This window comes from Patagioenas fasciata, chromosome 2 (genome assembly GCF_037038585.1).
Source record: "Patagioenas fasciata isolate bPatFas1 chromosome 2, bPatFas1.hap1, whole genome shotgun sequence".
In the NCBI taxonomy this organism is placed as follows: Eukaryota; Metazoa; Chordata; class Aves; order Columbiformes; family Columbidae; genus Patagioenas; species Patagioenas fasciata.
This window is the reverse complement of record NC_092521.1, coordinates 158,042,998-158,056,891: the sequence shown is the minus strand read 5'-3', so window position 1 is coordinate 158,056,891 and position 13,894 is coordinate 158,042,998. Positions and strand designations below refer to the sequence as shown.

At 45.4% G+C, this 13,894-nt stretch overlaps 1 protein-coding gene across 7 annotated transcripts in view; it reads right to left on the bottom strand.

The window, feature by feature from the left end:
* DIP2C (disco interacting protein 2 homolog C) overlaps nt 1-13,646 on the bottom strand; it is a 322,355-nt gene extending 308,709 nt beyond the window's left edge. For 5 of the 7 annotated variants that reach the window (XM_065830041.2, XM_065830040.2, XM_065830048.2 and 2 more), the window contains exon 1: nt 13,239-13,459. In XM_065830041.2, the coding sequence (XP_065686113.1) occupies nt 13,239-13,323 (85 nt within the window). In that variant the 5' untranslated portion in view covers nt 13,324-13,459. Of the gene's footprint in view, nt 1-13,238 lie in introns of all 7 variants that reach the window. The other 2 variants (XM_065830042.2, XM_065830044.2) reach the window with 1 other exon arrangement.
* Nucleotides 13,647-13,894: the final 248 nt, after the last annotated feature.

Here is a 13,894-nt window from a genome sequence, read left to right as displayed (position 1 = left end):
GCAAGTTGACGAATTGATCCAACTTTCAAAAGCTACAAAGACATTTCCTAAGGGAAGAAAAAAAAACCACCTCAAGATTTTCTTCCTCTTCTCGTTTCTTTTGGGTTTTTAATCAAACATCAATGGAATGATGATCAATCTGCAAACAGCAGCAGGGACACTGGATGGGACTATCAAAAGCCAGCTGCACCCCACATCCTGTAGCACCCTCTGTGCTGGTGTTGCAAGCTGGGAGCTGTATTTTGTGCGTAGTCAAATTAAGCCCAAAGTCTAGACTGAGCAAAACACTTGCACTGTGCAGAGGTGCAGGATATAGCAACCATGCAGCCCCCCAACTCTCCCATTGAATATAGGCCAGGCCTGAAAATCCACGCATGTAACCTGACTCAGCCTCAGCTGGCGCTGAACCCGACACAACCGCCAAGTTAATACGAGCCAAGAAGGCGGCCCCTGATTTGTTTTGTTCTTTTCCATACACAAGTGTGAAAGGAGACACAGTTCAGTATTTCAGGGATGTTTTATAGCCATCCTGCGTGCTGCACATTGTGCTAAATGACAGCGCCGGGGAGGGGCAGGAATCTTTATACAGAACCACGAGCAGTAACTCAGCCCCTGCCCGTCACGTGAATGCAGCCCTGCCGAACACAAACAGCGTCTCTCTCTGGTATCGGGCACCGAGGCACAAAAGGCTCCACTTTGGATTTAAAAGCCTTAAACTGACAAATGATGTTGTTTTTCTTCACCCAGCACGTCCCACTGCTTGTGTAACAGGTGGACTCATACATATGCAAAGATGATTCGAAGATACGGTTTCTAATCTGTGCTTTATGCCTGAACAATTTAAATGGCTTTCATCATGTAGACAGCATTGCCAGCTCCTTGCAAGTAGTCCCTTTACAATTTGAGGTTCCATAAGCAGTATTATTGTTTAGTGCGGGTTTCACATGAATTTTAAAAAAAAGCCATACTGAATTATTAAGATAAATGCATTTTTAGATGGAAAATAAATGTCACGACTTATCTCCAGATGATATTTCAAGAAATTTAAGATGCACGTTTCTCCATAAATGCCTCACACTGCAGAGAATATCCTACTCTAGCTCTAACCAAACATGATAAAGTAGAAGTAAACAGCAATAATCAAAAAAAGCAAACATCAAGCGCGATTAGCAGAACACACAGACCTCAGCTAGTGCCCCTACAGTCTGTGACTTCCAGTAGTTAACAAGTTAGTTGCTCCAAGACAATAATTTTAAATCAGCTTGAGAATAAAATATTTCAATTTTCAGCACGTCAGTCCTGACATGTCTCATGAGCACATCTCTGCCACATAGGAATGGTGACACCAACCATGTGTTACCATTCACGAAGGACCAGAAACGCTACAGAGCTTTTGTGATCACTAGTTGCTTCCAGCAGACTGGTAACCACTTCTGCAAGTATGGACTGGCTTCCCAGTCCTCAATGGGGTCCTCATCTTGCCACAGGGAGTACATCTTGGCCTGTTCACCTATGTAAAGTCCCTGTCTGAAATGTGTCAGCAGTGACTAGACACAAAGAGAAGAAAAAGTATCTTGTTTCTTTCTACCATACACCCTGGCATGGATCCTTAAATATCACAGATTGCTTCTGACTATCCAGACACAGCTTTAAGTGGAAGTACACCCAGTAGTCCAGTCCTGATGTCAACATAGTTTTTGCCATTTATTTTTAGGTGAACTGGACTTCATTCTGAGTGAAAGGCAAACCCCACACTCCCTCCTTATTGAAGCCCCCTAGAAATGAAGCTTTAGCTTTCATATTGAGAGTACTCTCTTACTTCTATTTGGGGGAGACTTCAGTCACCCCCTTGATTCCAATTCCTGTGGAATTTGACTGTAATTGGTCTGTACACTCGGAGGAGCTCAGCTCCAGGAGGTGAGGCTGCTTTATCGTCCTCACTGGGCTCAGAGGGGGATGCAGAAACCAAAGAGGGGGTGACCCAGTCAGACAGGTATTTTCAAAAAGAGCCTGGAGAAAAACGGATGCCACAGTATTACAGAAGGATATGGTTACTCAGATGCTTATTCTCTCCCTCTTACCCGTAATGTATCCATGCAAGCATAACATGTTTTATCATTACTCAAATAAGACATTTCAGTGGCATCTATCAGCTACCATTTTCAAACTATTACCTTTCACAAGGCCCCCCCCTAGCAAAACAACCTTGTATCTAGGGAGAAGTCAGGGGAGACACTTCTTTGGGCATGAATTAGAGCAGATTTATGACAGAAGTAGAAAAACTGAAGAGCTGGATTCTTTCTTCCCAGTTTCAGTCTAACATAGTCCTAGATACTCAATTTGCTTCAGTCCTAAAAAAGTAGAGAGGAACAAGTTGGCAGATGAGGTCTGGAGTTATTTCTGGTATATCCTGAAGCAAAATGGCTCATAAAGGAAGTTAAATCTGAAAGTAAATGTATTCTTTACCAGAAATGACCAATTATGACCATGATCAGCAAAAGCACATCTGAAGCAACACACATATGAATTTCATGTTTTGAATGATGTGCAACAGACCTAACACTGCAGGTGATATTTTCCTGTCAAAACATACAGGAAAGCATTCAGTGGGTCAGCCAAAGCCAGACCACCACCTAGGAATGACGAACAGCATTATACAATAAGAGGACTTCAGACTGAAATTCCAGAAGCTTCGGAGATGCTATGGTCTTTGCATGATCTTCAGGACAGAAGAAAGCCCAGCATATTTCTTGAATAGTACAAAGAGCTGGTGCATGAACCAGCCTAGATTCCTCCCAGAATGACAGAGAATCTGGCACTGATGAGAAAGAGCCCAGGTTTCCTATACATATTGTGTATTACGGAGGGAAAACTGTTATAGACATGGTTACCAGAAGTTACCAGATGTGTAACAGGTCCAGCAGTTAAAGATTAAATTAAACATCACTGTGCCTATTTCTGGCTCAAGGCATCCCACACACAGCTTCTTCACTTACTTTTCCGTAAGACGACCCAGTCACCCCGCTGGGCCGCACAGCGTCCTTGGTGGGACAAAGCAGAGGCCGCAGGCTGACCTTCAGAGCTGATGAAGAAACACCGGACTCGTCAGAAGCCCTAAGTCTTCCTCAGAAGTACCATCCACAGACAATACCAGTCAGGCATCATTGTGCTCAAGAAGAAAAGGTGTCTGGGCTAAGGAAACAGAAATACCTTCAGCCTCTGCAGACAAAGAAGTATGTTCTCTCTGCCACTGTGCTCCTGAAGTCATCGTCTCTGCAGGTCAAAGATAGCAGCCTGTGAAACTCCCAATAAGCCACACAGTTTCCACAGGCTTTCTGATGGCAGCACAAAGGCACAGACACACACTTCTAGTCCTCCTGTACTCTTCAGCTATCACCACGACACAAAGAGCAAATCCAAGTACCATGACTGGCCAGGGAGGCAAAAGCAAAGCAACCAGAGTAGCCATCCCGACGAAACCTCCCCATGATAAATGGGTTTGCCCCAGAACAGGAAAGGGCGTTCCATTAGCTGCAACTTAGTATGCTGGAAAACATGGATTCAAATACATTAAAATCACATATGGAATTACAAATAATAATTTAAAAAAAAACACTAAAGGGGAGGGAAAGAATCAATATTCACAGATTTGTTAACTAATAATATACACCACGATACCTATCCTATCTACTGTATGAAAGACTAAAAGGAAATATACAACTAAAGCAGGAAAATAAAAGAGTAGTTGGTCTTACTGAGACTTTTTTTGTTGTTGCATACAGGCCTCACCTCCCTGAAGTATCAGGGAACAGAATGCAAGAAGTATTAACTTCCAGAAGAAGTGGGTGCTTTCTTATTCGTTATCCAAATGATCAAAAAGGACAATATGTGAAAGCCAATGATCAAGCTATCCATAATAAATTCTAAGAGAGCCTTTTAAAATGTTATTTTTCTGGCACTTTATGCTCATTCAGAAGCCCCTGAGCTACAGGTAAATATATGAGTAGCCAGTATTTAAACAAGTGTTATCAGAGCGGCTGCATCTGATATCCTCTCAAACTGAAATGTATGCACATCCTTACAGTGTTCAATATGATTTAAAATAAATTACTACTACAAGTAAATGTCAAGTCATCACTAGTAAACTACTGAAAACATACTAAACCTGAAATTTTCAACTGTTGTAGTGGTTTCTGAAGTTACCAGGAAAAGATCATAATACTGGACTAAAACATTTATAAGATGTCACTACAAAAGTACTCATCATACTTAAACTGGTATATTTCTAGTCAAGGGTGGATTCAGTGGTTTACATATCTATCTAAATACACAAACTTCTTATATTCAGTACTTCTTAGAAATGAGCCTTCTATCAAGTCTACTAGCAGAAAGCTGTTGAGTCTTCTCTGGCATACAAGTGTTTCAGTGGCTTTTTTTTAGTCTTATTAGTATTTTCTGTCTTATCTCCAATCTGAATTTGTCTAATTTCCATTCCTAGGAGTTGGATCTTCTTGTGTTTTTGATTGCTAACACCACACTAACTTTGCACTGTAAGTATTCCTCCCTTCCCCAATACCATGTTTGCCAAATAATCAAAATAAACTCCCCATCTCTCTCCTGGTTAACAACGCTTACTAGGACTGCTTTTATCCCCAATGTCCATTTCTCTGCTCTTGGTCACTTTTAAAGATCTATTCCAAACCGTTGTGTCAAATCCTCCCAAATGAAATGGTACTTGTATGACTGAAGTCAGGGTTTGTAAGAGACATAGATAAAACCTTGTCACTGCAATGTGTCAAATGCTTTAGCTACATTAAGTTCATAAACATAAAATGCAAGATTATTTTTTCACCTTCATAAAAAAAAAATCCATGAAATTTAGTTGTTGCTCAAGACAACAAACCTACTTTCTCCTTTACAACATGGAGCTGATGACGTGTAGAGATAAAAGTATTGCCAATCATTATTTGCCTTCTTAACAGTAAAAATCAGAGTCCAACAGTATCTTTTCATTTTTTCCTAAAAAAAGTTAGCCCTTCACTTCACAACACTTACAAAAACTTACACCATCTTCTAAACTATGTATTAAATATTTTTAGACTAAAATATATGGCAAATGAAATTGGGCTCTTCCAGTGAATTCAGCAGAGGGGTTTGTCCTTGTCATCATTCAGTAAAGAGTAGGGATGTTTCTGCGTTTTGCTGTTTCTCTAGATAATTGTTGCTTGTTCATTCTCAGGCATCTGTCAAAGAAGTCTAACATTTAAAACACAATTTCCATTTTACCACAATGCCATCATTTTATTTGTTCAGGCATTCAACAAAAGTATTATCCCATTATTTGAATAACATTTCTTTCAACAAGAGACGCACAGCACACAGAGTACTACATTTTGCTCATTCTCCTCGCAATTATAACAATTAAAAATATGAGTTAAAATGACCAAGGGTATCCCCTTGGTGAAGTTTCATCATTTGCTATGACCTTGAGGCACGTAGCTGAATGAGACTGGAGTTATGCAGTATATGTATTTCGGAAGGAAACTGTACAATTTCAGAACTGTTCCGTAATAAGATACCAGAATCCCAAAGACATATTTGGTCTATTTTCTCATTAAATGGGAATAGACGCAATAGCCCTGTAATCATCCTGCTAATACTCCATAACTCTATCTGGAAGGGCCACACAGAGGGGACAGTCCAAGCCTCTTTCTATGAAGAGATTGTTGCCTGACCTCTGTATTTTGCCAGGCTGTTCATGGACATGTGGACATCTCCACACTAGGAAAAGAACGTCAGCACGATTTGTTTGGGTCCCTAAGCCCACAAAATGCCTCTGAACTTCTGCTAGCCCAGACAGACTTTCTACCACCAGCAAAAAAGCAGGCTCCATTACTGACATTCCAGTATTTGTCACAGGGTCCATTAAGGAACACTTTCCTGGCTTCTGAACAGTTCCTACTAGACCAGGCTTAGAAGATCTTGAGTTGATATTTTAATCTTACATACAGGGTAAGTCAAGATTCAAATGAAGAAAACACAGATGTCATAGCGTGGAGGTATGATTTCTGGATCCAGAGAGAAACAGGACCCAACACAGGTCCTCACATCCATTTTTACTTCCATGTAAGCAGACAAGATTGAAGAATCCCTTCTTCCCCTCAGCTGTCACCACTGCAGATCCAGCCGTACGTGTAAAAGCAACCACCACCTCAAGCATCCCAAAAGATGGCCTATTGATGGTCTAGTTCAGTCCCAGGAAATCAAACAGTCCCTTCAAAAGCCATAGGAAACACCTTTCCTTCCAAGTTATCAAGATACTTCATAAGAATTCTTTCTTTCTCTAGTCATCCAATCATTTCACATGATACTCTTAAAAAGAGGTTGTCGAGACCAGACATTGTATGCTTTTCAACATTAATTTCTGCTATAAAATAATGTGACAATTACCTACACCCCAGCACTTAATGCCTCTCGAAGCACTGCACGTTATATGTCCATGGACTGTATGTCCATCACACTGCCAAGGACCAGCAACCGATTGTGTTTGGGACTCTGAGAAGCACCATGGCACGGCTTGGTCCATGCCCCAAGAGCCACCATAGGCTGGTAGGACTCCACACAACCTGGGGGCAGAAGCTTCCTCTTCTGCAGTCAGAGGCTCCAGCCAAAGCCATGGACGTGGTCTCCTCAGCATCTGTCTCAAGCTGAATTGCTTTGACTATTCCTATTCTTATTCCTATACTTGCAGGAGATCATGATGTCCCCATCATGTTTCATACATGTTTTGAAGTTATACTTAATCCTAGCAATAAATAATACTGGAGCTAGCAAATCAGAAGCCCTAGCTAAGGTTACCGAAATGAAAAGCACCCCACAACTGATTGATTTACAGAGGCCCAAAGGAGAGAATCAGGAGTGCTGCTGAGCATCAGGAAAGGCTCCAAAGAAGCAGCAGCATCCAGAGCCCGCGGAGGGGCGGCTGCCTGCACCGAGGTTCCCCCGAAGAAAGGGGGAAAAAAGGAGGCGGAGGAGGAGAGAAGGCATAATGGGATCATCAGGAGTTTGGCAAAAATGAAGCTCACCCACCGGGAAGGTAGAGGAATATACATGCATAATTTTACAGGGATTAAGAGTTTGTGTCAAATCTGTGATGTGCTGTGGTGAATTCTTATACCGCAGTGAGTCATCTTGTCTGACAGTTGCCGGGGAATTAAAGCAGTTATTTTTAAAAAATTATATGTCCTGCTTGACACGTTATACAAATAGCCTCTTAAAAAATTAAAATGCAGTCAATGCATTTTTAAGTATAGAAGAGCTACGGTACATTTAGGATTCTCTGTACCACACCACAAACATCCATTCTGAGCTATGAAAACCTAAAGGAGTCTATTGATGTCCCTTCAGAGGAACATTGATCTTTCTACTGCTCCCAATCCAAATTCTGCATCAAAAATTAGTTTCTTGTATCTGCCTTTTACATTGCACAAAAATATTTTTCCCTGAGAAAAATTAAACACAAAGGAAAGAGGTGCGCTAAATCTGAATTCTTTCAATACCAAAGGATATTGGGTTTGCTAGAATAAAGACTATTTGGATGAAAACGACAACACTCCCCTTACAATAACCAAGGCAGGTCAATACCCTTCAGGAGCGAAGCAGCAGGTTGACTCCCAGCCACAGGTGTGTTGGTTTGGCAGGGGAAGCGCCTGCTCCCCGCGCTGTGCAGCTGGATCACGCAGACGTGCCCTGAAGCTGCAAAGAGCAGCTCCTCGCAACCCGCCTCCCCGTTACGAACACATTGCTTACCGCCTGTTTTGCCTATAAAACTGACACCCCACCGGCAATTTTCACACGTCCTTGGGAGAAGTTTTTTGAGGATATCTGTTGTGTAATATAGCGCAGATCATCTGAATCATCTATTAAGTGTAACCCTTGGGCATCCACGCTGCTCAACGTCAGCTGGCAATAAAGGTGTATTTACATGACGCCTTCGGGACAGCTGTTCCGGGAACTTCCTGGAGATTTGCATAGTCTATTTTACAAGGCATTAAAAATGCACTTCAGCTGAATGAGTGGCAGAGAATCCTTTTGACACACCACCACTCATGAAAAGCCCTCAAGTCCAAACAGCACAGTAAAGTGGATAGGCATTAAAAACCAACAAAAAAAAAGAGATTACTTCAAAGTCCAGTGCCTTAAAATGCAAATGGTTATTATTTGAGTGAATTTAACCTGTTTTAAAATAATCATGTTATTGTCCCTCTCCAACTTGAGAACCATCCAAGAAACAAACAGCTGATGAGAGGAGCTTAAAAAGAAAGAAAAGTTTCTATCGCCAGCACTCTTGACTTCATCATAATTCCCACAGTATTTGGTATATTTTCTTAAAGCCTTAGATCTTGTACGCAGCATATACGAAAATTTCAGCTTTATGTATTTTGAGCAAATCAGTCCTCTCTCAGCCAGAAAAAAGAACTAAAACCCTGAGCCAACTGCACCCTTGCGGCTCAAAAAACAACACAAAGTAAATATGAGTACTGAATTTCTTAGTTCATTTCTCACCTAAACTCAGAAAGTATTAACACTTTGTCATTGCACCGGTGATACCCACTTGCTAAGCAGCGCACCATCTCTCAAAGAGTGAATTAAAAGGATGACTTTGCGTCCCAAATCGCAGAGCTGTGATAGTTATTGAAATTTTCACACTTTGAAACCTCTCCACAGGTGAAGAGTCAGCTGGCAAATGTTACGGAGAAATAATAACTAGAGGAGCTAACTACAGTTCTCTGGCCCCAACCCTGTGACTACACGCAGATAATGAAAGACAGAACTTATACCAGATAAAATAATAAATCTGGCCAGAAAATGACCCAATCAACCCAAACAATATTACCAAATATAATCAAGCTAGTCAACACAATGAAAGCTGAGGATAAGATTAATTAGCTGAGTGCATGTCCAGTACCTTTGGTAATAAGCCCTCAGTCATTAAAGATCTGATGACACTTTTTTGGAAGTGCTCTTTGGATAAAAGTTCAGGCTTCAAAAAAAACCAAAGCCTGCTATGCCTTGTATGTTTAAAATGGAAGAGGACTGGAAGTATAGTATGGAATATAAGGAGAATAGTTTGCAAACAGGATGGTTTTCACATTTTCCATGTGGCATCTGTGGTTCTTTAAGTGTTTCTGCTATGTTATCTGACACTCGGATAAAATACTGGAAGAACTACAGAACATCTTTTCCCAATTAATTTTGGTTCAGGAGGTAACTGGAAGGGCAATATAACCTTGTACACCCTTAAATTGAGGGGAAAATGAGAAAAGTATTTGTGGGCTTTTTATTTAAATTCTGAAGTGTTTTTAAGAATGGAGGGGTTGTAGAATTACATTTTTTTAATAAGACAGCACATTTAGGACTCTTGGTTTTATTAAATCAGTTCTTCAGTTAACAACCCCCAAACTATTCTAAAAAACAGGATGATTCATCTATTTCCACCCAGTACAATTTTATATATTGTTAGAAAACTAAAGCCTCATAAAATTCTAAGCGGCCCTAAAGAACAACTACTGCAGAGTGACACGTTGATTGCATCAGCCTAGAAGGGCTACAGTTCTGAGCAACACAAGCTTTAGTACACTCAGTGGAAACTACTACAGAGAGTCAAAGAACGCGTATGTAATGTGCCAGCATCAGGCACATACACTCAAACACAGCAAAACAAACGTCTTCAAAATATCAGGTAGGACTAGGATGATTCCACAACTTTTAATACTCATTTAAACTGATGATGTGCCTCTGTGTTCTGAGAAACACGGAAGTACTTTCCCCCTCCCAAAATGAAGTGAAAACACCATAAAGAAGCGTGGTGTTGATGCCTTAAGCTGAATATGACGTGATGTGCCAACACACGAGGGTGACAGTCATTCTCAGCACCCTCAGGGCCAGGCCACCTCTCTCGCTCACCAGCTCTGACTCTGATCTGCACCTTCTACACCATAACAGTGAAACTAACAAAATCTAAAATGGTTATCCTAATTTGCATCCATAGTACCTTTTAAATAGCTATGTTTAAAACAAAAAAGCTCATTCAGACCACAACAAAGGGGAGGTAGAAGGCATGTGGTTCGTCCACAAAAACCAAGGGGTTAGGATTGCCACAATCTTAGCAGACTATCAAAAAAACACCTTCCCAGCACACCACTCCTCCCCCTCAAACAAGGAGCAGCGCAGAACTGCCCAAATGCTCACGCACGAAAAGGCATTTTGCCCTATCGCCTAAAAAGCACATGCTATTCATTCAGCAGCCACCTCCTGAGGTTCTCCTGCCAGCATCCCCACTGCCAGAGGGGCTGTGCCCAGTGCACAGCTCGACAAGGAACGCGGAATTTGGCTACAAGGGGGGGAAAAACAGCACGGCCAAATTTAAACGCATGACAACTACCAGTGCAGGCTGTAATTATAACATCTGCACCATGCCCGCTGTGCTGGTGACACAGTGCGAGCTGTCTGGTCACATAGACACCAGCTATTTCACGTTAGGCTTTCAGACGCGGTGCATGGGTAGGACCCGCGCTATCTCACAGGACACTTCCAAGAGGAAGAAGATAGCTTTAGCTCACAGCCAAGAAACGATCTTGGAACAATCCTGCCGGCACTCCCCTCTTTTCCACAAAGCAGCAGCAGCTTTCTTTCAGAAGCTGTTCCTAAAGCTGCGCTGTCTGTAACAGGTTTTGGCACCGGAGAACCGGGTTGCTTGGCTACAAGTGGCATCTGTAAGACCCACAGCATTCAGCATCACCAGAACTGAAAAACTCCAGCTCACAAACAATACAACAAACCGATTCAGGCATCCAGCATTTGAAAAACATTTTCCTAGCAAGCGTGACTCGGGAAAGCACTTTAAGAAGGGGCACAATTTACAGCAGTCACTCAGCTCCCAACATTATCAATGAGACCCAAAGGCATGTTTAAACATGCAGTTGCCTGTCTGCTGCCTTCAACAGTTTCCTGCTTCATGAAGGCAGCAGAGACACCCCAACACGTCATGAGCATAACACGTGTTAAAACCTCAGTCTTATGAACTTTTATGTACATGAATGGGTGTATCCCAGTGAACGTACTCCACTGAACCCAGAGGACTGGCTCATTAGGGTCAAGTTAAGCACATATGCAAGGTGCTGCAAGTTCAGGGTGAAAGACGCACAAAGCTGCCTTGAAAACCATATAACTCCGAGTTCACACAGCCTGAGTATGACCAGCCTTCTACAGCACAACAAAGCCGTAACACTTACTGATCCCACTATCTGTAACGATTAGTTTTGGGAACACGCCAGAAATTGCAGCATGGGTGCCTGAAGGTAGGAGCTTGAAGCAGTGAACGATTTCATTTTCTCAGGCACTGAGCACTGTAATGTTCTTAACTAAGAGCACATCAAGAGCAGCTTGGGGGAAGACTCTGAAACCAGGTTGCTGACCCTTTCTCCACCCACGTCCCAATTCCAACTGATTTTCAATCAGGCTGTCACAGTCAGAAAACATGAGCCATCTCGTTTTCCGGGTGTAACTTCAGGAGCACAGAAGGAAAAATATTGTCAAAGGGCTAAATTCATTCCAGCTCTAGCTGCAGGGCAGTCACAGCAGTGCAGATACAGATGCCCAACTGCAAACCACGTCCCACTTCCTCAGAGCCTTCTTGGATCACGCTCGCAGCAACAGCAACTGCACCATAAAGCTGTATTACAACTTCAGTGCACCAAATTAGCCTATTTCTTACTGAAGGTCTATAGCAGTTTGATTTTGGTCTTCCGCAAGCATTTACCAACAGCTGTTTTAATTAGCATCTTGTTGGTGTGCAGACACACCAAGAAGCATTTTCTGCACAAAGCGAGAAGATCACGTATACTGTGATATAAACAGTCCTTCCTCCCACCCTCAGTACCACAGATAAGGGCCAATGGATGGGCAGTGCATCACAGAAGGCAATATTGTATTTAACTCCTCTTATTTCGGGTTTTCAGGGCAGTCTCAGGGAGGGGGAGGCACGGAAATGAGCACCACAAGCAATCCCAGTAGCTCATTCTCCTCTTCACCCTCAAAGCGTTAAAAGGAAAATACAATGTCAACATCAGCTCCTCCCTGCTGATGAAACTGGCTCGAGCGCATTTTACTTTCTGGCTTGGAGCCCTTTTACAAACCGTTACAAAAAGACAAGAAAGACAGACAGACAGCTCAATGTATCGACCACTTCCAATAACTAATTTGGGACATGCTGGGTCATTTGCCCCCTCTGTTAAGTGCTGTGGCCTCTTGGTGGTGAATGAAACCGAATATTTGTCTTTTTCTATTTAAAAATAAGGAGGGCAGCTAACAGCAATTTGCATTTCAGGAAAGCGCCAAGCCTGGCATCGGTACATACAAATACTCCCTGCTCTCTTCCTCTGGGAGGAACAAATTACATCTGATCCACTAAAATCGACTCCAAGGCGATGGCACTCTGGGCGCCCGATCCCCATCAGCGGGGATCCTGACAGGCGCCGATCGCGCCGTGTCCCCCGGTCCTTCCCGGAGCTGCAGCCCGGCTGGGAGCGGCGGGCGGGCCGGGGCTCCTGCGCATCCCCCGGCCACGGCAGCGGCGACATGCGGGCTGCACGGGAGCAACCAACCACGCCGATAAAACCACTACAAGCTTTCAATTATTCACATTACTACAAAAAAAAAAAAAAAAATCCCGCAATTAGAAAAAAAAAAATCGTTTCCTCCAAGCGACCTGGCTAGCATTGTCCAAAACGACCTTATCATGGGGGTATTTTGTTGCAACCGACACACACGCTGCGCGGACTCCGTGGCGAGCCCCTCGATCCAGCCCAAGAGCAGCATTTCTGCGGGCAGGTACACGGCGGATCCCCGCGAAGCTGCATTTTCTTGGCAGGGCAGGGGCCCCTCCGAGCCAGCCCCACGGATTTTTCCACCTCCCCGCACTCCAGCCCCGCTGCCAGAGCCCCCCTCCCGCCCCCGCCAGCGGGGAATTCACAGGTAGAACAAAACATCCGCGCCGGTATCCTCCGCCAGCTCGCCGGCGGCAGCGGGGGGACCGTCAGGGGAGCCCGCGGCCGCCATGGGGCCGGGGCGAGCAGCGCGGTCCCCGGCAGGGCCGCAGGGTGTAGGGGGAGCGGCCCGGGGGCACCGCGCCGCACGCCCGCGCCAACCGCCGCCCGCCCCGCCCGCCGCCCCGTTACCTTCGGAGAGCTCCAGCTCCAGCTCGGCCAGCCGGGCCCGCACCTCCAGCGGCAGGGACACGCTCTCCAGGCTGCGGTCCGCCATGCTCGCGCGGCGGGGACGGGCGCTCCGCTCCTCTGGCTGCCCCGCGCTCCCCCTTTGTCCGCGGCTGAGCGGGGAGAGCGAAGGCGGCGGGGCCGCGGCGGGTGGCTGAGTCCTCCCCGCGGTCTCAGCCGGGCATGCAGGGGGCAGGCGGGCGGGCGGTCCGCGCGGGGGGACGGGGCGCGGAGGGAGGGAATGCGGAGGTTTCTCCTCTCCTCCCCTCTCCTCCTCCTCCTCCTTCGCCGCCTCCTTCAGCGGGGCCCCGCCATGGCTGCTCCCGCCGCCGCTGCCCGCCCGCGATCGCTCCGCATCGGCTCCCCGCCGCGCCCGGCCCGGCCCAGCCCAACCCCCCCGCCGCCCCGCACCGCGGCGGCGGCTCCCGCCTCTCCTCTCCTCGCCGCGCCCCGGCCCCGGCCCGCTCCTCCCCGCCCGGCTCGGGCTGGCGGCGGCGCCCGGCGCTGCGGTGCCGCTGCCGCGACTGCTGCTGGCGGCACCGCGCTGTCACCGGCACGTGACCGCGCCGCCCCGCGCCCCCGCCGCCGGCCCCCAGGGGGCGCCCCAGCGGCGCTCCGCG